At 47.3% G+C, this 26,085-nt stretch overlaps 1 protein-coding gene across 1 annotated transcript in view; it reads right to left on the bottom strand.

The window, feature by feature from the left end:
* The window catches only part of MBD2 (methyl-CpG binding domain protein 2), a 73,083-nt gene extending 52,556 nt beyond the window's left edge, over positions 1 to 20,527 (bottom strand). The window contains exon 1 of the mRNA XM_063128247.1: positions 20,323 to 20,527. Within this exon, the coding sequence (XP_062984317.1) occupies positions 20,323 to 20,438 (116 nt within the window). The 5' untranslated portion in view covers positions 20,439 to 20,527. The remainder of the gene's footprint in view (positions 1 to 20,322) is intronic.
* Between the last annotated feature and the right edge of the window lie 5,558 nt (positions 20,528 to 26,085).

The raw sequence follows: 26,085 nt of genomic DNA, 5'->3' as shown, positions 1-26,085 counted from the left end.
CTATAGCTCCTGAACCTTTAACTGTTCTGATGAAGAGGGAATTTCACCAGGTTCTCCATATATACAAATGACACCTGCTGAAATTCCCTTTTCTATGCAACTGTTAAAGATACAGGAGCCCTGTCCTCCTTTTCATATGGTCATCCTAGCTAGTAAGCGTGTTTAAATTGTGGTTATGTAACTACCATGTTTAGGAATATTTCACACAACACACTAAGGCCTTAACTAGACCTACCTGTTATTGCGCTACAGAGAGGTGAAGATCTTGCAATGTTTTTATCACGAGATCCGCCCTGTTTACACATGGCGCACGATGACTGCAGAGGGAGAGGTGTCGCACCTGCCATTTTTTATTTTTAAAGAGGCAGCAGCGCACGAGCGCTCATGAACAGAAGGTAGGTGTGTGGCTGTTGTTTTTTTAAAAATATTCCCCACTCCCCCCACACCACCCGTGCGTGGGTCCCGGCTCCTTGCAAGGTACTGCAAGGAGCCAGGACAAACCGTGTGCCTGACCACATGTTCCGCGGTCTCAGGCTCAGCCCGAGATCACGGAAAAAACGTGCCTAAAGGGTAGGGCGAGGTCTCGGGACAAGGGAGGGATCATCCCTCCCTGATCCCGGGATCCCCTGTGTGTCATGTGAATGCACAGGGACAAGCCCAGGGATCGCCCCGTCCAGATATGGCCTAAGCCAGAATGTTTAGCTCAAAATGCTATCATCCATCATAACTCAGCATGTCGTCTGAACAGGGTCATTGTATTTCTAGTTAAATTATAGTAATTATTTCTAAATGTTTTATTTATTTACTTTATTTATTTACAATATTTATATACCACTCCCCAAAGATTTCGGAGCAGTGAACAAATAAAATAAAAATATATAAAAACAGAATATCAACTCCATATAAAAAAATACATTTTTAAAAGAACAAAGTTTAAAACTGCAGCTTTCAGGGAAAGCTTCCTGAAACAACGTTTTCAGGAGGTGCTGGAAGTAATATAATGTTGTCGCCTGCCTGACCTCCAACGACAGCAAGTTCCATAAGAAGGGGGCCACTACACTGAAGGCTCTTCTCCTGGTGGACACCAATCAGACCATAGGTTCATGTGGAACCACCAGGAGCATACCCTCAGACGACCTCAGTGATCTGGCAGGTTGGGAATGGAGAAGGCACTTTCCCAGGTATCTTGGTCCCACGTTGTTTAGGGCTTTGTAAACTAGTACCAAAACCTCAAACCTGGCCTGGTAATCAATAGGTAGCCAGGGCAATTCCCTCAGCAAAGAAGTTATATGCTGAAAAGAGGCAGCTCCTGACAACAGTCGAGCTGCTGTGTTCTGCACTAGCTCCAGCTTCCGGAGCAGTCTTAAGGGCAGCCCCACATAGAGCGCATTGCAGTAATCCAGCATTGAGGTTACTAATGACTGTACCATCATGGACAAGTTGTCCCTGTTCATATATACATCTAAACTAGCATATGCAGATGTTATGCTAATCCATGCCCTCTTTTTGGGAGTGATGCATTTCTTCTTTGTTGGTAATGTATGAATAGCCACCCTGCTCTGGAAAGGGAGACGACCATGGCTATAAAGTACAGTTGTGTGTGGGGGGGTGGGGGGTTTAAAAACACCTCTCTATATATTACCAACCCACAATTAGAATTTAAATACCTACAGAGATGTTTTGCAAGATGAGGACCTTTGCTTTGCATCTATGAAAGAACACATCAAACAACAAGCCCCAAGCTGCCTGCTTTGCATATCATTTCAATTTCTTTTGGCAGAAAACTGACATCATTGCTCAGGGCCTTGGATTGAACCTATTCCTTGCCCTCTTTTCCCACATGGAATGTGAATATCAGAAGATTTGTGTGTGTGTGTGGTTTTTGCTGCCGTGATTTAAAATGCATATGAAGAAGTGTTTTTTTTAAAAAAGTGTTTAGAGTTGAAAATGTTCTTGTTCATTGAGAAGTGTCAACCGCAAATTTGCACAGGGGTTTCTCAAGGCCAGGGTGAGCATCTGGAAAGGAGGACAGGGCTCCTTTAGCTTTAACAGTTGTATAGAAAAGGGAATTGCATGTAGCACCTGGTGAAATCCCCTCTTCATCACAACAGTTAAAGCTGCAGGAGCCCTGCCCTCTTTTGTATTTGGTCAAGAGGGCCACACTCCTGCAGCTTTAACTGTTGTGATGTAGAGGGAATTTTGCCAGGTGCTGTATGCATTCAAACGACACCTGCTGAAATTCCATTTTTTATACAACTGCTAAAGGTAGAGGAGCCCCGTCCTACTGTCCGCATGGTCACCCTACCCAGGGCATCTTGCCGTGCAAACCTAACATATTTACTCAGAAACAAGTTTCACCAACTGCAGCAGACCGTACTCCCTAGTAACTGTTTAGGATTATAGCCTTGCAGTTCAATCCAATTGCAAGTGATCTTGGAAGCAAGAGCCATCCATTCCATAGGTTGCAATCCTATGCATAATAATAATAATAATAATAATAATAATAATAATAATAATAATAATTAATTAATTTTCTTACCCGCCTCTCCCTTTGGATCAAGGCGGGGAACAACATTTGAACAGGAATCAATACATCTTAAAAATTCAAGATTTAACATTGATCTGGATAAGCCTGCCGGAAAAGGCTAGTCTTTAAAGCTGCCTTAAAATCACACAGAGAGCTAATTTTATGAATCTCCTCCAGCAGGCCATTCCACAATCTGGGGGCGACAGAAGAAAAGGTCCTCTGGGAAACTGATGTCAGCCTAGTTTTAGCTGACTGAAGTAAGTTCACCCCAGAGGACCTGAGTGTGCGGGGCGGACTATATGGGAGAAGGCGATCCCGCAGGTAACCTGGACCCAAACCATTTAGGGCTTTAAAGGTAATGACCAACACTTTGTACTTTGCCCAGAAACTAATTGGCAGCCAGTGGAGTGATTTTAACGTTGGGGTAATATGCTCACCCCTAGATGTACCGGTGACCAACCTGGCTGCCATATGCATGTCTCCTTAAAACTAAGTCCCACTCAGTACAATGAAACTTGCTCCCAGGTAAGGGTGTATATATAGGATTGCAGCTTTATAACACTCAGAAGAAGATCCTGCTGGACCAGCCCATTTATTTCAGCATTCTGTTCCCCAAAGATGTGTCTGACAATACCCACTGACGTTCCACAGCCACTGGTATTGCCTCTGAATCTGGATGGATCTTTGCCCTGCAGTACTTTACACTGTTACACTTCTAAGGGTAAGACTGGCCCCGCGTGTGCATTCCACAATTCTGAGTAAGTGTAGTATACCGTTTTGGGCAAAGGATTCAGCCGAGAACTTATTCATTTGTTGTTAAAAGCCAAAGTGAAGTGTTTTTAAAACACTTGCTGAAGTTTCCTCTTCCACAGGAGTCCCATCCTCTTTTGCACCTGGCCACCTTCTCTCCAACTAATTTCCATGAGAGAGCTAAGCACGCATTTAACTCCCTTCCAATGAAATCAATAAGGACTTAAAAGGTACTTCGCATTGGCTAAATCGGGTCGCTAGCCTTCAAGGCTGCAAAGACAGGGTTGAAATGCGTATGTCTGAATGCAATGGCTTGCTCTCCACAGATAATGGAAGAAGCAGAATACACTGTGCAATATTCTCAAGATACGCAAATCTACTTAACTTGCGTGTTTTACACAAGTTGAAGAATTCAGGTACTGTTTTAGCAACATTTGGATTGCTTTGGATTCAGGATTTATTCAATAAAGGCTATTACATATCAAGAAAATAAATATTACTCAGTGGGTTCGTTTGGATGGAATGCAAAGCCAGAGTTTAACATCACAAGAAGAAGCTTAGCTCCTTCCAGAGCTTGTACTGTATTTCTTGTCCTGTTGTCTCCCGTTCTCCCTCGCCCGAGCAGTTACAAGGTGGACTTTGGAAACGTTGGCTTCTATTTTAGCTTAACCACAGCTTGCCATGTCTTCTGAACCCAGATAAACTGTGGTTAATTTTCACTATGATTGGTGGAAACAAGCCAAGTTCAAGCCGTAGTTTATGAAGCTGGCTTGTTTTCACTAACCACAATTAAGATCAATCACACTTTAGGATCTGGATAACTGTGGTTAATCTAAAATGGAAGCAAAGGTTTCCAACTCTCTCACAGCTGCACTAGAGGGCAACACACATAACTGAGGGAGGGGGGACGTTGTTCTTCTAATGTTAAACCATGGGAGAAAAGAACATTGCATGGAGCAGTAGTTCAGACCCACATGCTGGAGATGAGTGTGGCAGAAAGCAGAGGTGAGCTGGGCAGGGCTCCACCACCGCCACCACTGTCTTTCTCTCCCCCTCTTTCTATACTGATTAATATCTGCTCCCAGCAATTAACAAACAAGAACTTTAGTTCATTAATCTACTAGTTAAAACTTTCAGCACTATGAAAATTGCATATTTACAAAGTTGATGTCTGCTTAGATATTTCTGCCTAGCAATATTCCAAACGTATATTTTAATAACTGTCAGATTGTTGCCTTTGATAAGCCAACTTTCTGGGTTCGTATAACTAATCAGCGTTTCATATCTGAAGGCTGGGAAAATTCTATTCAGGCTGTGCTACACTGCCTTAGGGTTCTATAACCAGCCAATTACAACCATCCACGTGATGAGATCGTGTAGGATTTTGATGGGAAAAACTATGGCATGCAACCATGAAAGAAAGGATTTCAAAATGTAGGTGACATCAGATTGCAACACACTAGTTCTGTGAGCTCTGGCTTTATTTACTGTACTTACGTAAGAAACTGAAAAGTTTTCAAAACTTCTTCCTCTGTTTCCCTTGCCTTCTCCCCATCTGATATGGGGATCTGACATTTCCCATCGCCTAAGTATGGTTAGCACTGGGACGGTTGTATCCGCACCATACTCAAACCTGTAGTACCCGTTTTTGAGCTTGTGTGACCCTGGAACCTGGAGAGCTGCACCTGCCACAAGTTTGGGTTGTTTTTGTTGTTTTTAAGACTTTTTGCAAGTCACGGCACCTCACCCTCCATTTCCTATTTTTGAAAATAATAGTAATCTGTTACACAAGATTCTTATGAGAATAAATGTAATCAAGATAACTCAACAGAATGCAAAGCTATCATTTTGCATTACGAAAACAAGCCTAGCCCCCTCTAAAGCTTGTATGTCTTATCCTGTCATTTCCCCCTCCCCACCACAGCCCCAGAGTAGTTACAAGGTGTAGTTTGGAAGCTTTGACTTCTATTTTAGATTAACCACAATTTATCATGTCATCTGAGCCTACACAAACCATGGTTAATCTTCACTATAGTTGATGGAAACAAGCCAACTTCAAGCCACAGTTTATGAAACTGTCTTGTTTTCACTCACCACAATCAAGCTTCATCAACAGTTTAGGGTTCGGATGACACATTAAACTGTGATTAATCTAATATGGAAGCAAAGGCTTCCAACTCTCTCACAGCTGCACCAGAAAGGGAATACACAGAGGGGGAACACATGCACTAGAAGCAGGAAACCTCCAAATAATTATCAGAGGAGTGCTATGTCTGAATTATTATTTTATTTATTCCGTTTTTTATTGTGAATATTAACAAAACAGAACAGAACAAAAATATATTGTGAAAAACAAAAAAGTTACAGATATAGAAATATCAGTGCTTTTCATTGGGTTTACTATTCACATTAAAAGGGGGGGGAGTTATGCATAGTTTTCAAGAAAAGCAGACCATATAGCCTTGTCCACTTGTAAGTCGTGCCTATATAACATCCATTCAAATGCTGATATTGTTAAGTCCTCAATCCATTGCATTATGGGAGGTGAACATTTGTCCTTCCAATGTGATAATGTAAATCTTTTAGCGGTCATAAGGGCTCTGAAAATCCATTGGCGCTGACTGTGCGTTAACTTCCAGGAAGTTATCTCTGAATTATGCAGCTGAATCCATGTGTATGTGCATGCGTATTTAAGGAGGGGCCATAACTCAGCAGAAGACCACATGAAGGTGCCATGTTCAATCCTCAGCACCTCCAGGTAGGTCTAGGAAAAAATCTTGGAGAGATGTTCCTACTCCGTATCAGCGATACTGGACTAGATGGACCAATGGTCTCACTCAATATAAGGCAGCTTTCTATGTTGGTATGGATGGATCGGTGTGTGTGTTTTGCGTGGCAGTGCACAAATGTGTGGGTGCTTACAGACGACGCTTCTATTGTGCAATCACACAGAATTTTACAGAGGGCTGGTCCAAGACGACATTGTCTTCAATTTGTAGACCTCGTGGATTTTCCCAATGCTTCCATCTTTTTTCTTACCGGGGAGAAAAGGAAGAAAAGACAGAACAGTTGCCCAGTGCCTTTTGACTGACAGGAATAGGAGCCATCTGCCGGGAAGCAGCTGGGCTGGATCTACACGTCGTTACGAAGGCGCTTCCGTGGGCCTTTTTTTAAAGACGTACCTAAAAGAAGCGCCTCTTTCTTTACTGTGTGTACTGTGAGCTAGGCAGCGCCGCCTGCGGAAGAATCTCTACCCCATTCAAAGACGCTGCTCGGGCCGCTTCCCCCTCGCGTGTTCCTCCATTCGCGTAATCCCCCCTCCCACCCGGCGGCTCTTCTGGCGCGTCCCGGCAGCGGCGGCTCCTCCTGCAAAACACTTTTCTCCCTCGGTGTGTTTGTATTTGCGTTTGCGTGCGCGCGGCGGACGAGTTCAGCTCCTGCCTCTCGCTCTCCCCTGCGGTGTCATCTCCCCGGGACTCTCTTCGGTGTGTGCTCACACACACAAACACAAATACAAACACACGGCACACGGAAGCGCCTTCGCAACGACGTGTAGATCTGGCCCAGTGTATGAGAGAAACTGGGTGACGCCACCTATTTTTCCTGCTGATCCCCATAAAGTTTGAGGGTGCAGATTTTATGCAAATGCAGACACAAGAGTGGGGAGGAAAACAGCAGGATACATAGTCGTTCATTTCTATCTTCCCCCCCCTTTTTCCCCCCAAGAAGCTCACCTCAGCATTTCCCCACTGCGTAAATCAGGCAGATAAGGCGGTAGCTTGGCCAAGGCAAATCAGTGACAAGCCAACAACAACAGCTTCCCTTCCCAATTATGTCACGGGAGCTTCTCAAACCAGCCTCAAAGGATCCAGTTGGGGGTGGGGAGTTACCCTTGCTCAACATCATGGGTAGCTACTGGTGGGGAGATGCACAAGAGGTCTGCACATACGCCCCGCCCCCAAACCTTCAGTGGACAATCACGGTTCCTGCTCACATAGAGGAGCACTACACGGGTATAGATGTATGTATGTTAAGTCCCCTTTCACACCAATGCCGAAGATGCAGATATGGGTGTGGGGTGCATGACGAGGGGGCACTTTGGCTTCATGGGTGTGTGGCTAGCAAGTTCAATCTCATTCCTGCCTTAAAGTTCAGTCTGCACCTTAACTCTCCTTAAGAACATAAGAAGAACCATGCTGGATGAGAACAAAGGTCCATCTAGTCCAGCATTCTGTTCACACAGTGGCCGACCATCTGTTGACCAGGGAACCATAAGCACGACACAAGTACAACAGCACCCTCGCGACCACGTCCCCCAGTTGTCTGAAGAGCCCCAATGGTGACAGGAGACAGGGTAAAGTTGAACTGGACTTTAGGGAGAATAGGAAACTCCACGTGGAACTGCCAGTCTGGGCAGCAGCCCAGCGTTCTTTGCAACACCCCACTCCGTATTTGCCGAAAGAACTTCCCAGAATTCACAAAACTCTCCCTTGGGTCAAGGTTTTCATAGAATAAGAAAATAAATCAAGGGGCGGAAAATACAGCCGGTTCTAAAAGGGCAATCTCCTGTGCACGTATTTTGGCATGAGACCCACTGAACTCAAGAAGACCCCCTTGCCGTTCAGAGCACACATCAGGATACTAAAAGAAAAAGGGGGGGGGGAGAAAGCAGGCAACTCAACACCCATTATCATCACTCCACGCTCATGACAACGCTGTGCTCCCCACCCCCCACCCCCGGGTGGCCTGCGTCACAACAAGAACGCCGTTGAGAATTGGTGCCCAACAGTGGCCAATTGTGGGCCAGCGCATTTGCATACGGCTGGTGGCACACAGGGTCAAACAAAGGCAGTAATGCAGAAACAACGAGATCTGAGATGAAACTCTCATTTGAAAGCCCGGAGCGGTGGGGGTGGGGGGTGGGGAGGTGGAGAGAGAAGAGGGCTTCCACACACGGACAGACATTTCTGCCAACTCTCTCTCTCTCTCTTTTTTTCTCTCATTCGGTGGCCGCAGCACAGGCACCTTTTAAAAACAACCTGACAGTTTTGCAGAGCAAATATGAGACAAACATTCCTTGTCCCAAGAGAGCCCAGGGTAGGGGGGCGCACTGGGGGTGGGGGCAGCTGGTGGCAGGGAGGCTAAATGCCTTTGCCTTTAAAATACAGCCAACAGGACACAGTAAACAAGAGCAAGCGAAGGGCCTTTTGGCTCACCACAAACCAGAGCAAAGAAATTTGGGCAATAAAAAGGAGAAACTGAACTAACAGAATACTCTAAAATCACCAAGTAGTTTCTATGTCTCCCCCCCCCCATTCCTCTTTACAAGAGAATTAGGGGAGGGGTTAATGGGCTACAATCATAAATCATGAAACTCAGTCATGTCACTGACATCAAGGAGATCTAAGCAGTGCCATAAAGCATGTTTTCCGCACTGCTGGGGACAGGGAGGGGTGAAACGTTGTAAATGCAGTATTTAATGTTGACTGTCTGTTGAGGTCGTAAAACTGCTCTAATCTGTTCCCAACAGGGAACTTGGAAGCGCCACTCTGGTCACAACCCAATTCTTGCAATACAAACACACACACACACAAACACACACACACACATATCCCACCTCACCCAAGTTTGACTTCTCTGGGATAAAGGATGTATGTCTAACTGAGCCAACTGTTTACATTATTTTGGTTTGACAGGACCTAAATCAGCCATCCCCAACCTGGAGACCTCCAGATGTGTAGGACTACATCCCCAGCTATGCTGGCTAGAGGCTTCTGGGAGTTGAAGTCACACACATCTGGAGGACACCAGGTTAGGGAAAGGTGACCTAGGAATAGAGGGCTTTTTCACATGCTTCACAGAACCAAACTTTAGTCATTCCACAGACCACTAATATATGTGTTTTAGGCATTTATTCATTTCCTTTTAAAAAGCATCCACTTATCTAGAGTGACCATATGAAAAGGAGGACCGGGCTCCTGTGTCTTGAACAGTTGTATAGAAAAGGGAATTTCAGCAGGTGTCATTTGTATATATGGGGAACCTGGTGAAATTCCCTCTTCATAACAGCAGTTAAAGCTGCAGGTGCCCTGCCCTCTTTTAAATCTGGTCACTCTAGTATAGCTCCAGCAGCTTTAACTGTTGTGATGAAGAGGGAATTTCACCAGGTTCTCCATATATACAAATGACACCTGCTGAAATTCTCTTTTCTATGCAACTGTTAAAGATATAAGAGCCCTGTCCTCCTTTTCATTTGGCCACCTTAACTTATCCAAAATGTTATCTAAAACAAAAAGTGGAGGGCAAAGTGGTCCCACGAGGCCCACATCAGACAACACAATCCATGGCCGAAGCCGTGCGGAGGGGGCACGGTTCACATTACAGGTGCCCGGCCCCCACGGGGCTTTCCCAAGTCTGTTCCTCACATCTTTCAGCTTTTGATGTTGTTTTTACAAAAAGCAGTTCTCCCACTACTTTTCTTCGGGAGATCAAGAAACTTACATGTCGCGTCTTTCACAACTGGTTAATTTGATCACAAAGGGCTTTCTCGTAAAAGGACATCCCTGCCGTAAACCAACCTTACTAACAGTATCAGAATTGGAAGGAGGGCTTGTAGGCCTGCAGACTGGACAGCTAAAGGGAAGACTCCCTGCCACTGGCCAGGAGATTGCCCCACCCACCCTGCTCAACAGCCAAGAACAACATCATGGCAAGTGGAACACCAGCCCGGCCTGAACCATCAGTTTGAGACCCATCTGCCAATGCCATAGTGCCCTTATACAAATCTACAATGCAACCACATCTGGAATACTGTGTACAGTTCAATTTTTTAAAAAATTGAAATGTTAGAAAAAGTGCAACTAAAACGATTACAGGGCTGGAGAAACTCCCCTAAGAGGGGAGGTAACAACAGCTGGGAATGTTTAGATTAGAAAAAAAGATGAATCATAGAATCATAGAATAGCAGAGTTGGAAGGGGCCTACAAGGCCATCGAGTCCAACCCCCTGCTCAATGCAGGAATCCACCCTAAAGCATCCCTGACAGATGGTTGTCCAGCTGCCTCTTGAATGCCTCTAGTGTGGGAGAGCCCACAACCTCCCTAGGTAGCTGATTCCACTGTCGCACTGCTCTAACAGTCAGGAAGTTTTTCTTGATGTCCAGCCGGAATCTGGCTTCCTTTAACTTGAGCCCGTTATTCCGTGTCCTGCACTCTGGGAGAATCGAGAAGAGATCCTGGCCCTCCTCTGTGTGACAACCTTTTAAGTATTTGAAGAGTGCTATCATGTCTCCCCTCAATCTTCTCTTCTCCAGGCTAAACATGCCCAGTTCTTTCAGTCTCTCTTCATAGGGCTTTGTTTCTAGACCTCTGATCATCCTCGTTGCCCTCTTCTGAACACGCTCCAGCTTGTCTGCGTCATTCTTGAATTGTGGAGCCCAGAACTGGACGCAATACTCTAGATGAGGCCTAACCAGGGGCCTCTAGATGAGGCCTAACCAGGGACCTCATCTGAGTAAGGTATGACCTGATAGTTGTGTACAAAATTATGCACTGTGTGGGGAAAGTGGATAGGGAGACATTTTCCTCCCTCTCTGATAATACAAGAACCCAAAGGGATCATCCCATGAAGCTGACTGAGAGATTCAGGGACAGATGAAAGGACACAGTGCATAGTTAAACTATGGAATTCACTTCCACTAGATATATTGATGGTCACCAATTTGGATGGCTTTAAAATAGGGGTTAGACAAATTCTTAAGGCGGGATACAAATAATAATAATAATAATAATAATAATAATAATAATAATAATAATCATCATCATCATCCTGATGACTATACACTACCTCTAATATCAGAGGCACTATGATTATGTACACCAGTTGCTGGGGAACATGGGTGGGAGGGTACTGTTGTGCTCGCATCCTGCTTATGGGTTTCCCGTGGGCAGCTGGTTGGCCATTGTGTGAACAGAATGCTGGATGCGATGGACTCTTGGTCTAACCCAGCAGGGCTCCTCTCATGTTGTTAGTTGCGGGGAGCCTCCTTCCCGCTCCCGTCCAGAAAGAACACTTGACTCCAACTGTCAGCTATCCTTGGGCTGCAGAACCAACGGGACGCACGTCCTGAGCGCATCCATCAGCCAAAAGCTTGCGTGAGTCCGTGCCTGCTTTCAGAGGGAGGGTTTTATTATGACAACCTGTTGCTTGTAAGCAGCCTGGGTTGAAAGGCAGGGTATAAATCTTCAGAACAAATAATAATAGCCCAACCTTCTGCTCAAGGCACGAATTCGAGAGCAACAGCATCCCAAAGGAATGGCTGGCCTTGAAGATCTCCAGCGAAGGACAGCCCATGCCCTCTTACTCCTGGGTAATAGTTTCCGCTGTTACTCATATGGTATATAAGTATTCAGCCTGTTCTATGCTACAGCATATCAGATATTGGAGGAGTGCAATCATGACTCTTCTCCAAGCTCTGCATACATCCTCCAACCTTTCCTCATGAGACCTGTTCTCCAGACCCTGTTCATCTTAATCACTCTCCTCTAAACCTGGTCCAATTTGTCTACATGAAGGGTGGGCAACATGTGGGCCCCAACCCAAATTTGAAAGCCCTCTCTATATGCAATCAGCACAGACCTCTGCGAAGAGAGATCTATCTATTCCTTGCCTGGCGACCTTGCTGTGTGGTAATGAAGAGGGGGAGGGGAGTGATGGCAGAAAAAGAGAGAAAAGGGGGAAGCAAAAATTTCAGCTCACTCATCGATTTCGGCTCACTCACACTGCCCACTGCTGGCTTTCGCCCTGCCCTCTATCAACATGAAACCAACAGGTTCCCCATTAGGCAATGCTGCCTCAACAGAAAAAAAAGTCACTCAGCCCTGGTCCACGTCCTTCTTAAAGTGTGGTACGCAGAAATAATTATTCCATCAGTCTTCTCTAAAACCCAATTCATTTCATCAGCACTGCTCTGTACTTTTCTTCCCTCTGAACTCAACTGCTGTCACACTAGAGGCCTTCAAGAGGCAGTGGACAGGCTTCTGTCAGGGATGCTTTGGTGGGTTCCTGCACTGAGCAGCGGGGTTGGACTTGATGGCCTTATAGGCCCCTTCCAACTCTACTATTCTGTGATTCTATGATCTCGCTGATGTCCCCTTAAATCAGGGATGCTGAAGTTCTTTCAGCCCTAAGAAACTCTTGGTCCCACATTCCAGTAGTGGGTGGGTGGCCAAAGGGAAAAGCAGCAGGGACAAAATAAAATGGGTGGAGCCAAAAATACCACTGTATTTTAGCTTAAAGCTCTTACTGCCAGTAAGAACATGAGAAGAGCCATGCTGGATCAGGCCAAGGGTCCATCTAGTCCAGCACTCTGTTCACACAGTGGACAACCACCTGTCGACCAGGGAACCACATGCAGGACATGAATGCAATAATACCCTCCCAGCCATGTTCCCCAGCAACTTGTGCACACAGGCTTCCTGCCTCAGATACTGGAGGGAGCACATAACCATTATGGCTAGTAGCCATTGATTAAGCCTCAGGAGGGGGGATTTCAATCTTTGCAAGGTGGAGGGAATGTGAGAAGCCAAGAAACCACCAAATGATAAGCAGTCAAGAAAGAGGGTAGGGTGGGGTGGCCACAGGAAGGGTGTATGGCCATTCAGGGACTAAGGTAGACCAAATCTGGAGCCCAGCCCTGCTATCAACAGCCCTGCTTTAAAGAATAATCTTAGGATTTATATATTTATTTATTTATTACATTTCTATACCGCCCATAGCTCCTTTTAGCTTTGTAATCCTAACAACAATCCTATCAGGTAGGGTGACCATATGGAAAGGAGGACAGGGCTCCTGTACCTTTATCAATTGTATTGAAAAGGGAAGTTCAGCAGGTGTCATTTGTATGCATGCAGCACCTGGTAAAGTTGCAGGAGCCCTGCCATCTATTGTATCTGGTCACTCTAGTACAGCTTCTGCAGCTTTAACTGTCATGATGAAGTGGGATTTCCCCAGATGCTGCATGCATACAAATGACACCTGCTGAATTTCCCTTTTCTATACAACTATTAAAGATACAGGAGCCATGTCCTCCCTTTCATATGGTCACGCTATCTCTGGTAAGTGCATACAGAACTGCAGCCTAAGTTTCACCGGACGCGGTGGGAATTATATCTGTGGAAATATGCTCAGGGGTCCAGTGCCCAACTTACAAGGATACATGCCACACACCCCGCCCTGGGAAGGACATTCCAGCATGGGGGTGTCACTATAGAGAAAGGCTCAGTCAACACATGTTGAACCTTAACCATCAGCAGTATCTGAAAAGAACCTTCGTGGGTGACCTCACAGAACAGGCAGATGCATATGTGAGTTCCCTTGAGAAATAGCAGGAGTAACAAAGTGTTTGGCGGGGTGGGGGAACCACTTGAGACTGTTTCACCTAGGAGATGGTTCCATATGAAAGAACTTTAGGGTGCAATCCTAATGGGTTGGCAATAAGCCCACAAACCTTGAGGCTTACAGCCATCCAATGCAAAGCGGGAGGAGCAGTTCACCTCTGTGCTCCTCCCACTCTGCATTTTGGCTAGATGGGCTTTTCGCCCATCTAGTTGGGGCTATGTAGAGTGTGAGGGAAAGAAGCTGGGGAGGTGTGGGGATACAGCGCAAGCCCACTCACTCACTCCTCTCCGAGGTTGCCTTTGTGACCTCGGAGAGGCAGCCGGTGCTGTTCTCTCCGTGCCGGGTGCAAGGGGGTGGGGAGCTCAGATTCCTGGCACCGGAGTCAGAGTGGTGTCTCCGACTTCGAATCCAAACTTTCCTTCACCCCACTCCCCATCTCAACTCTGTCTGGGGTGCTCTCTTAGCTTAATGTTTTACTGCTATTTGTTCTGTGCTGACTTTTAATGATGTTTTCTTCAAATCTTACGTAAGCCACCTTGTAGATCAGGAGAGCAACACCCAATGCCTGGGGATCTAATCCAGCCCCCCGGAAGTCCCCAGGGGCCACATCCACTTCCCCTAGCCCCATCCTTTTTTCCCCAACCCCCGATCATTTATGGTGGGGAATTGCCCAGTTTCCCTCTATTATAAAAGGTTGGAAGGTCTCTTCTAAGGCTTCGCTGATAGCAGTTAAAAGCTTTAAGTGAAAATAATCTGGTATTGGTGTGGGGGGGTTTCGGCATCACCCCATTTGCTTTTGGCCTTGTTGACCACTGGAATACGGCTTCCAACAGCTTCTCCAGAATTAAATTTAGCTTTCGGACTAAAAGATGTTCTGCACCCCTGTTGTGGATCATTTGATGGGAAAGGGCTCTAAACATTTTAAAAGAAATTCTGAAAATGATCACAGAAACAGGGGTGTACGGGTGGAAATCTGGGAGGGGAATCAAGCATCAGATCCAGCCAAATATACTATCACCCCACTTCTCTCCTGACACCAAACTCCACCTGTGGCGCTCAGTGAGTGCAGTACTGTGGAGTCTTCTGCCAAATTTGGGCAGGGTGACATCAGCAGCTTAGCCCTTCTCCCTGTGGGTGGGAACCCTACCTGCGTTTGCATGCATCACACAGCAAGGCAGAAAGCAGCTGTTCTCACTATGAGTTACAAAAGGGCAAAGGAATTCGTCAACGAGAATGTGGCTCCCAGGAAGTGAGTACCTTTAGCACAGGGGTGTTGGAACCTCAGGCACCAAATTTGGCAGTCTGGAGTTCCCCATACAGCCCAGGTGGTTTCTGCTTCCCCTGCTGTGCCTGTGATCCTTTGGTGGCTTCCCAGTTTCTGCATGTCTTCCCCCATTCTAAAAGGCTGAAACACATCTCCTAAGGCTGCAGCCTTTCTCAACCTGGGGCGCTCCAGATGTGTTGGACTACAACTCCCAGAATGACCCAGCCAGCTGGGGCATTCTGGGAGATGCAGTCCAACACATCTGGAGCGCCCCAGGTTGAGGAAGGCTGGCTTAGAGCATCAATCACACAGGGGGAAATCGCATTTGCTTACCGGGGCTCGTGTCTGCCCCTCATTACTTCCTCTTTTGAAAGAGGAAGTAAATAAAGTGCACGTGGCCCATTCAGTGGGCCGTTTTGATCCCGCTGCTTCTCCTGCACACAGTAGGAGCTAGCGGCAACTTCCGTCTTTAAAAAATAAGTCTGACTTACTGGGGTGTTGTTTTTCGTGCGAAGAAGGCTAGAGGGGGCAGGAGGCGCGCAGGAGGCAGACGTTGTCGTGAGAGGGACCCGCGAAAATCATGAATGCCCAATAATGAGGATGCAATAAAACGCTCATCTGATGGAGCTCTTAGTCACTGGAAGTAAAAGCTTTAAGCTAAAACACGCTGGAATTTCTTATATTTGGGGGCGCCCCCTTGCCTTTGCCCTCACCCCCTCCATTGGAATGCTCCTCCCCAGCTTCTCCAACATTAAATCTGGTCCTTTAACCCCTACTTTAACCCCATACTCGCCTTTTCTCAAAGCAGCATGAAATATATTACCAGCAAAGAAATGCAGCCTGATCCTAAAATGCCCACAATATGAGTTTTGAATGAGTAAGGACAGATCATCCATAGGAATGAAGAGTGGTTGACTCATAAAAGGAGTGTGCAATATATTTCTTAACAATGTTCCCAAAGTTACGCTAAAGCCCTAGCTGCTCAAGTATTGAACTGGAAGTGGGCAGATCCTGTCATGCACAGGAAAGACAGCTGCCATTATTACATCAGCAGTACATGTGCCTTCTCTATATTCAAAGTAGCATGAGAAAGGTTTGGACTTGTGGCTATCACCTGAATCCCTTACTACTTTCAAATATCTCACTACAGATCTGAAAATGTCTTCTTATTCAAATGAGTCCTGATGTTTCTCATTTTCCTGTGTAGGCAGAAAAAAGGTCTCATATGTTAGGTTGACCGTATGGAAAGGAGGAAAGGGTTCCTGTACCTTTAACAGTTGTCTAGAAAAGGGAATTTCAGCAGGTGTCAGTTGTAGGCATGCAGCACCTGGTGAAATTCCCTCTTCATCACAACAGTTAAAGCTGCAGGAGCCCTACTAGAGTGCCCAGATACAAATGAGGACAGGGCTCCTGCAGCTTTAACTGTTGTGATAAAGAGGGAATTTCACCAGGTGCTGCATGCCTACAACTGACACCTGCTGAAATTCCCTTTTCAATACAACTGTTAAAGATACAGGAGCCCTGTCCTCCTTTCCATATGGTCACCCTACATAATATGTACAAAACCTAGGAGGGGGAGGGAATACATCATAAAGCAGAGTAACGCAAATTTCATCCACCATCAGTTTGGTATGCTAAAATTAATTCTAGAATACGTACATCGGACTGATTTGCACATGATACAAATGCCCTAACCTGTAAAACCCAAGGAAAGCATAATGTACAAAAAAAGAAAAGAAAAGTAAAGTAAATCCAATGCAACATCAGATATAAATTCGTTTAAAAGTATCTTCCTTTTCCTGACTATAAGGAATGGGACAAAAAAGATAGCAAGAAGTAGACTTGAATCCAAAGAAATGAATTCAAGGGCTCATCTACACCAACCAGGATACTCGACTATGAAAGTGGTATGAAAGTGGTATATAAAAGGCAGGAGCCACAGTAGTGCTTTATAGCAGTATTGAAGTGCACTGCAGGATCTAAACTATTGCTTTATAGTGGTAAAGAAGTGCACTGACAACTGTTGGGGCCCATGACACATCTATACCAAGCAGGATGTAACACTATGAAAGTGGTATGAAAGCGGTATATGGTATGTTGATGGGTCCCAACAGTTGTCAGTGCACTTCAATACCACTATAAAGCAGTAGTGTGGCTCCTGCCTTTTATATACCGCTTTCATACCACTTTCGTAGTGGAATATCTGCTTGGTGTAGATGCGCTCCCAGTCTCACAGTTCCTGTGTGACTTCAGGAAAGACACACTCTTGCAGTCTCATTTCCACCTGTAAAATGGAAGTATAACTTATATCACTTTAGAACCTACTTAACCATCTGCTTACCATTTTTAAAACATTTTCCCCCCCCCAGGCCAAGCTACATGTTACACGGAGTCCTAAGTAACTTTCTCCCAAAGTTTTGCCTTTTAAAAAAGTTTTAATGAAAACAAGCTGCTGAAGGCTGCAATTAGGAAGAGAGGAAGGAATGTTGGTGAGGGGTGTTTAACCCTCTCGCTGCCAGTCATTCTTGCTCTAAACCAGCCTTCTCCAATCTGGGTTCCTCCAGATGTTTGGAACTTAAGCTCCCATCATCCTCATTTAGCAGGGCCAATGGCCTGAAATGCTGAGAGGTGCGCTTCAAACCATTCAGACGAAGGTCGCTTTTAACATTATTCTTCTAGCAGCTATCCCCAACCAACCAGCCCCCAAATACACGGGGTGGTGGGGAGGCCTGCTGTGTATTTTCCCCAGTGAGGCAAAAAGCAGAGTTTGGGACGGGGACGTGAGAGCAGCAATGGCTGGCAAGGTTTAAGTATCTCCTTTCCCCCTAACTCTTCCTCCACTCCTAATTGCAGCATCCCGTACCTGGAGTCTGGAAAAAGAGTTACATAGAACTTTGTGCAACTTGTAGCTTGGCCTTTAAACCCACAGTGGATTTGCAACAATGAGATTTTTTTAAAAAAAAAAGAAGAAGAAGAAGAAGAAGAAGCAAAAACATGTCCGCGCACAGCTTGCAAGCTGAAAGTGCTATACAGCAACCCTAACAAGTAGTGATAGAAACAACAGTATTACCAGTCGTTGGGAAATGTGCTGTATGGGCAGAAATAAGAAGGGGTGTGTGGAGTAGTTACTCTGTCATTGGGGAATCTACGAGCAGGGGTAGGAGGTGGGGGAAATGCTGAAGGCACAGGGAGATGAAATCCATGGGTAGGAGCTGCTGCAGTCTGGGGCATTGTCCCTGCAGGCGATAAACATGGAGAATCAGCCTGCCTCAGGAGCAAACAGGGGAATCGTCACATGAGTAGACAGGATTCCTTCCAAGCAGACACGATGTGTGCCAGGCTGCCTGGCCTGAGAGACGTGCAGAGGGCAGTTTTAAGTGCAATGTGCCACCCAAAAGCGGGGAGCGTGCCCTGGAAGTTGAGGAATGGTGTACTGGGATTGGTGGAGAAGGGTAGCGGGGCGCATACTGGCTTGGGACCCGGGACGCCCACTGTTTTGAGGAACAGGAGTAATAATGGTGTTTGGGGAAGGACGTCAGGAAGAAATCCTTCGCCCCCACCAGTGAAAGGCACTCAGTGAGAATATCAGTCCTCCAAATCTGGCACTCTCCATTTTGCACTTCAACTCCCATCAGCCTCAGCCAGCCTGGGCAATCCCGGGAGGCATAGTTGAAACATCTGGAAGGCATAGGTTGGAGAAGGCTGAAATATACCTTCCATGATAGGAGGGAAGGGTCAGCTGTCAGCAGTGTGTGTACCTGTCAATGCTCACAATGCAACAGGGACAGGTGCAAATGCCCCCCCCCCTCAGAGCCTCCTGCTTGGCACTAGTGCCTGTTCACCATCCCCACCCAAGAAGCACCAGGAGCAACGAAAAACAGCTGCAGCACCCTTCAGTTACCTTATCCTCTCCTTCTAGAGCGGCCTTTCCCCAACCTGGGGGCCCTCCAGATGTGTTGGACTGCAGGTTGGGGAAAGGCTGCTCTAGAGCATTTCAGGCCAAGTAGGAGCGGCAAAGCAAACAGGTGAGGGTGACAGCAACAAGGAGGGGGGCACTGTGGGCCTCTTTCCCCCCCCCCAAAAAAAATCTGGAGCGGACACAGTATGGGAGGAAAATTTTAAGGAGAGAGGCAAGTGATGCTTGCGTGGGTGTCACAGAGGTACACGTGGCCAAAGAGAAAGTGTGGTCAGCCTCACTCCGTCTCCCTCCAAAGGCATACCCCAGTGAACTCCGTAGGGCAGGCCTTCTTCATTTCCAAAGGGTTACTGTCCACAAGACAGTGGCCAAAACAGAGGCTAAACCCTTTCAGAGGGAGCAGCTGCCAACCGCACTCAGGGCACAAGGTACAAAAACCGAGAGAGAGAAATAGAGCCGTTTGACACCTCAGAGCGAGGCGTGTTTCCCCTGGGCAGAACTTTGAAAAGGCCTCGCTTTCCGCCCAGCGAGCGAAACTGCAGGCAGAAGTGTGTGTGTGTGTGTGTGTGTGTGTGTGTGTTTTATCACACCTCCACAGAGCCATGGGCAGGGTTAAACTGCTGCTCCGAGCTCCACGTAGGGAAGCTGAGATACCAGTGTAATAAATATAAAACGTGGTAAGGCCGCCGCCACCAGAGGTCAGATTAAATGGATTCAGGGCCTGGGCTGGATCTGCCAGTCAGCCACTCCTGCCATGGGTGTGGAAGAAGGAAAAAGGTGGCTCCTTCCATGTGGGGGAAAAACAAGGTGAAACTGCCGGGAAAGAAGTTGGGTGCGGGGAGGATAAAAGATACCCAAGTTGAATGCTACAGGGATAGCAAGCAAAGCGGAGAATAGACTGCTGTCCTACCCTAGTTTACGCCAAACCATCCCCTGAACCCCCGCCACTACGGGTGAAAGGACAAGCCCTTCTTTATTTCCAAAATTAGACGAGAAGTTGCTAGTTTCCCTGAAAGTTACAACTCTTCCCCCTGCAGAAAACCTTCACTCCTAAAACCCAGACGCCTGAAATCTGGGAGCTCCCTGGAAACCAGAGGGCCAAAGCCACTTGGCACATGGTCAGGGGCAGCCTGAACTTTCTCCTCCCGGTCAGCCTTCTCGCTTGCACGGTGTATGTATGCGTCCTGTGTATAATCTCCTTGTTAGCCAAGAGGGAGTGCCACTCTCTACACATGCTCAGAGGCACAACTGCTTCTCCTCTTGGAAGTTGGATCCCTAGGTATTACCGAAGAGCGTCCGGGGTTCCGCCCTGATTCAAAACCCCGTAGCTCCGGCTTGCTCTAGAGGGAAGGGGAAGAGGGGAGGGGGATTCCCTTTATCCCCCCACCCTCTGTCCGAGCCTCTTCTTCAGCCGCCGCCGCCGTCCCGGCGCCCAGTTTCCCCGTCCCCGTCGCCGGCGGGGCTCACCTGAAATAGTAGACATCGCTTTTGCCCGCGCTGAGCCCCGATTTGCGAATGACCTCCTCCTTCTTCCACCCGGGGGGCAACGCCGGGCAATCCATCCTCTTCCCTCGCTTCTCCATACGCCGGGCTCGGCGTGGCCCCTGGGACGCAGCCGGACCTGGGGCGTTCCCGAGCCGAGGCCTGCTGGCCGGTTCCCCGGCACCTTCGCCGGGGGCGGAGAGGGGAGAGGGGACGAGCGCCCGGCTGGGCGGGCGGGCGGGCGAGAGGAGGCGCGGCGGCGGGACCCGCTAGCGGGAGCACGTCGGGGCGGCTGTCCAGCAGCAGTCAGCAGTCGCCGCCGCTGCCGTCGCCGCCGCCGCCGCCTGCCCTTCTTCTTCTTCTCCGCCGCCGCCGTCGAACACTCTCGCCCGGCGCTGGGAGGAAGAGTTGGCTCTGCGCGCGCAGCGCTCCCCTTTCGCCCGGCGGCGACAGCGACAGCAGAGAAGCAGGAGGCGGAGACGGCGGCGGCGGCGGCCGGAGCAGCTTCTCCTGCTGTTGCTGCTTCCGTAACTGAGCCTCGGAATCCGTGTCATCGGCGCTCGGAACCTCGGGGTCATAGAGCCCGCGCGGCGCAGCCAAGGGAGGCGGGGTGGGAGGATGACGGCACGCCAGCGAGCGAGCGAGCGCACAGCCCAGCGCCCGCCTGCCCGCCCGCCCCAGCCAGCCAGGCATCCCCGGCTTCGCCCTTAGGACCGCCTCCTCCTCCTCCTCCACCACCACCTCCAGTCCCCTCCCAGCTTCAGACTTGGAGCTACGGCGGGCGGGCGGGGCGGGCGCTGCCCGGACCGTGGCCGCTTCAAGCCTTACGTGGTTGCCTACGTCGGGGCGGGGAAGGGGGAGGGGGAGGGGAAAGCCCCAGCAGGAAAGTGCGGGACGGACTGCGTGGCTCGGCGACACCGCCGCTCTTCGACGCGCCTTTACGCACAAGTGGGTCCCTCGCCGTGGGTTCAGCGGAAGGCTGAATGCGCCTAGGATGGCAGTTCGGGAATAATCCCCACCCGCCTTCTCCGAGGCCGTTTCCAGCAATGCAGGCTTGCAAGATGAGAAGCGTCGGTGTCTCTGAGCATGTACAAAGCGGCGTTCGCTTTGGCCGCTGGAGAGTTCCAGATCCCCACACGATTGGAATTTAGGAGTGAGGGTTTACAAGGATAGAGAGAGTTGTAACTTTCAGGCTGTGCCTCTGAACATGTGCAGAGTGGTTTCCCACCCTCACTGCTGAGGAGCTACGGAGCTCACTCCCACAACTGGACAAGCGCTTGCTGGGTACAAAGGGTTTCAAAATTTTAGCAGTGCCTCTGACCATGTGCAGAACGGATTGCCCCACTGGCCGCGGAGGCATTCTGGATTTAATACATCAGAGTTTAGGAGTGAGGGCTTGTGTGTGTGTGTTGGGGTGGGTGAGGAGTTGTAGCTTTCAGGCGGTGCCTTTAAGCATGTGTAGAGTAGCGTGCTCCCCCCCGTTTATTGTAGAGATCCAGAACACACAGGATATTATGGGTGAGGTTGTGTATCTCGAAGAGCTGTAACTTTCGGGAAAAAGAGCCACCCGCCCCGGACACCTAATTTTAGAAATGAAAAACTGTCTGCCTGGGCGGAGCGTGCAGTACTGGAGTAGCTATGCATAACCAACCCAAAATGAGACATGTCAGAGCTACTTGCAATGTTACGCATTTCCTATGCGGAAGAGCTGGCGGAGGGCGGTTTCGTTTTGGCCCAACCACGCGTAGATCCGTACAAAAGAGTCCTGGGCATTAAAACAGCTCTTACTTCCGTTGGGTGTGTCAGGTGAATGAAAAAATAGAAACCAAAAGAAGTCCCTACATGCGCTAGAAGAGTGTGTTACAAATACTTCTAACGTGCTCTTTCGACCCCATGGGCCAACGGTTACATCTTAATTTCAACACAGAGAAGGGTTCAAAAGTGGTAATGTGTCAAAAGAGGGACTAGATATAATGAACATGGGAGAAAACCAGGGAATTCCTTAGATCAACTTATAAGATGTTGTGTTATTTTCTAGTTTAAAAGGTTTCATTTTGAACCTATCTTATCGCTCTTTTCCTATAATGAACATTTTTTAAAAAAAATCCAAAATCCCTATTAGTGTAATATCTTTATGTGAACCAAAAGATCACAAAAAGTATGCAGCCTTTCAAAATCCTCAGATTTCTTCCTCTGGTAAGATGATCCAAAATCAGATTTGGGGAAGGTGCAGGCAATGGAGAGGAATGAAAAAAACTGGCTTGATGGTGAAGTCACAGTGTCTGCTTGCTTTTTGGAACGTCTTACACGATGAAGAGATCTAGAGATCTCAAAAGCTTGCACATTTTTGGTCATCTTCTGGTGTTCTAATAAAGGGATTACACTAATATGGGATGTTTCTTACAGCAATGTGGCTACTTTGTTTGTGGGGAGGACACTCAAGAAGCCACTGGAAATGTAACCATTCAAGAAGTTCAGTAGTAAGAATCATGCATCATGCAATATTACCATAGGGAAAACAAAAAGGATGTACATGCAACTATCTTTAATGAAACCTAAATTGAATGAAATGCTCACAATTTTAAAACATTTATTTATTTATTTATTTATTATGGTGCCCTAAAATAAAAGTCCATATTCACCAAGGACACAGGGTCTCAGCTAGGAATATAATAATAATAATAATAATTCTTACCTGCATCTCCCTTTGGATCAAAGTGGGGAACAATATTAGTACAATACAGCATAAATCAGATACATAAACTTAATTAAAAGAGCATATAAAACCAATACAACAAACAACAGATCTTAAAAATTATTGATTTAACATTCATCTGGATAGGCCTGCCGGAAGAGATTAGTCTTTATGGCTGTCTTAAACTCGGAGAGAGTGTTAAATTGATGAATGTGTGTATTTTGTGGATTGTGCAGTGTTCATTCACAGAGGGATTCCCATTTTTCTTCCTCTTATGCAGAAAAATATGCAAATAATTCCATAAGAAAGTTCAAAACAATTTACATAATTTAGATTAGTACATAACATTTAGCATATTGACCCCCATTCCATTCAACTTTTCCCTGCGTATATTTCCCAGCATGGCATATAGCTCAGCAGGAACTTGCGTATTTTCCTGCGAATGAATTTGCGTAAATTTCAGGAAAGTAAAATAATAACAATCTGGAAGTCTGCGGATTTTGAAATCCAAACTCATTTTAGTCTTTCTCAAACTTCTCCAGCATCTCTTGTCTCAGCCTTCACACGGGCCCTGAAAATTCAAACATCCTGCCCTTCTCCAGTAATTTTGATTCCGGGGGCGGGGGGACACTTGGCAAAAGTCTGACAAGGAAAAGGGATGGTAAGCTGGTTGTAGGCTCTGAAGTGTGTGAGTGCTTCCAGGCAAAGATTTTCTGGTGCCTACCCCTTTCATGGACGTTTTCAGGGTGGGGGGTCCAAGCAATGTTATCTTCTATTTGTAAGAAAACGGGAGGGTTGCATCTCCTTTGCCCCTAATGCAGACAAAAAAACATTAAAGCGAGAAAAGATTGAGCAGCTCCACAACGCTTTCAAGAGGCAGCTGGACAACCATCTGTCAGCGATGCTTTAGGGTGGATTTCTGCATTGAGCAGGGGGTTGGACTCGATGGCCTTGTAGGACCCTTCCAACTCTGCTATTCTATGATTCTGATTGCTAATGCTTACCAGCCTGTGGCAACACATGTAGCAGGAAGCATGTGAGCCTAAGCATGTTCAATTTCAGTTCCCACTGACTTGGTTTTTTGGAGTGCAGGGGATCTGACTGACTTCCTAGAAAGTGTACTTTTAAGTGCAACATTACCTCTTATCCAAGGGTGTTTAACCTCTTTCAGCCCAAGGGCCGATTTCAGACCAGCTCTGGGGGCTGCATTCCAGTAGTGGGCGGAGCTGAAGGCAAAAGTGGGCAGAGTCAAAGGGGTGGGACCAAAATACTGAAAACAGCTTAAAGGTGTGATCCTGTGCATGGGTAATTGAAAAAAAAAACTCCTAAAATTTCCAGCATCCCGCAGCCAGCAAAGCTGGCTGGGGAATGCTAAGAGATGTAGGACTTTTTTCCTGCCTAAACTTGCATAGGCTTGAGCCTAACTCTCTTACAGCCGGTAAGCAAGCCTTAAGAGCGGCATTTCCACCTTTAGGAATGTGAGGAAGTTCACAAAGGCTGGGAAATTTCCAAAGAGTTGGCAGATGGGGAAAAAGCATGGGGCCAGAGGAAAGGGTCATGGCCTTCTGGAGAACCCCAGAGGAAAGGGAGAAGATAAATTATGGTCTGGGTGATTTGCAGGAAAAAGTCCTACAACTCCCAGAATTCTCCTGCCAGCTATGTTGTCTAAACATGTGTAAGACTGTGCCCTTAGTTACCATTACAAAACTAAAACAGCAGTCTAAAAACTAGGGCTGTGCACCACTTCAGGCCAAATACCTGAATCTGGGCTGATTTGGCCCACCTCAGTATGGATCCAAGGTGTTACCGGGTCAGCCCAAGGCACCCCTAGTCTGAAGCAGATCAGCAGTAGTTTGTAGCCATAGATATATTAAAAACAGAGAGCCCACATAGTAACATAAATCGTGGCTTGACTTTCAGGGAGGAGAATGGTGGTTGCTCTGGGTTGTGGGGGGGACAAGGGTGAGGCAGCTGTGAGTAGGGAGTCTCATGGACTCCTGGTTGGCCTTGCAGCTGCCTTTCCTGGGTGTCAGCTCCACGGCAGGTACCCAGGACACTGCAAGACCAACCTGCTTCAGGAGGAGGGATCTCGGTTCGGTGCCAAGGCGAGGTGGCCACCCCCCAAAGCACCCCAAGTTGAATTAGGGCTGTTTCAGAGTCTCCGAAACAGCCTCCGAGACAAGTCGTGTGCGTATGTGTGCACAGCCCTACTAAAATAGTTTACATCCTATCCCAGTAAATTATACAAAACAGTTAAAACAAAAACAGCAGAACAATGAAACAATGTAATACTTATCCTAGCTGATCAAACCATAGAGTTTGTAATGCATGTTTAAAAGCTAATCAAGGTGTGTCCACCTTGGAAGTTCCAGAAAAATGGAGTCACTATCGAAAAGGCCCGGTCTCTAGTGTCCGCCAATCTAATTGGTCTTTATCCAGGGCCTATGAGGAGAACATCTAAAACCAATCTGAAGGCCCAGGAGGGTTAGTATAGGTGAAGGTAGTCCTTCAAATAATGTATTTGGATCAAGACTGTGAGCCTAGCTGATACTGAAAAGAAATTCTTCTGCTGAGCTTGACTTCCATCCCTAGCCAGCATGCCCAATGGCAGCTGGGGATGATAGGAATTGTAGTCGAACACCTCAGGAGGGACACCTGAACGACCTTAAGGACATATACTGGAAGGGGCCTAAAAGGCCATCGAGTCCAACCCCCTGCTCAATGCAGGAATCCAGGGGAATAAATCCACTTCTGTGGATCGTGCATTCCCGGACCAAACTCCCGACCGGAATCCCTACGTGTAGACCTATTTATGCACACTCGCTTACTCAGAAGTAAGTCTCGCTAAATTCAATGGGACTTCCTCCCCAGTAAGAGTGCATAGGATTGTTGAAGCGTTTAACTAATTTATGCTCAGCCGGGCATTGAAGGAAGCGTGTGGAAATCCACATTCTGATGAGGTGTAAAGGGAAGGAAGCTCAAGTATCTGATCGGCACTAGCTGATTCCGACGACACGCCCGGCCCCAGAGCCCCGTCGGCGCGCAGAGAGACC

Source organism: Elgaria multicarinata, chromosome 6, assembly GCF_023053635.1.
Source record: "Elgaria multicarinata webbii isolate HBS135686 ecotype San Diego chromosome 6, rElgMul1.1.pri, whole genome shotgun sequence".
NCBI lineage: Eukaryota > Metazoa > Chordata > Lepidosauria > Squamata > Anguidae > Elgaria > Elgaria multicarinata.
This window is presented reverse-complemented; position numbering and strand designations above follow the sequence as displayed.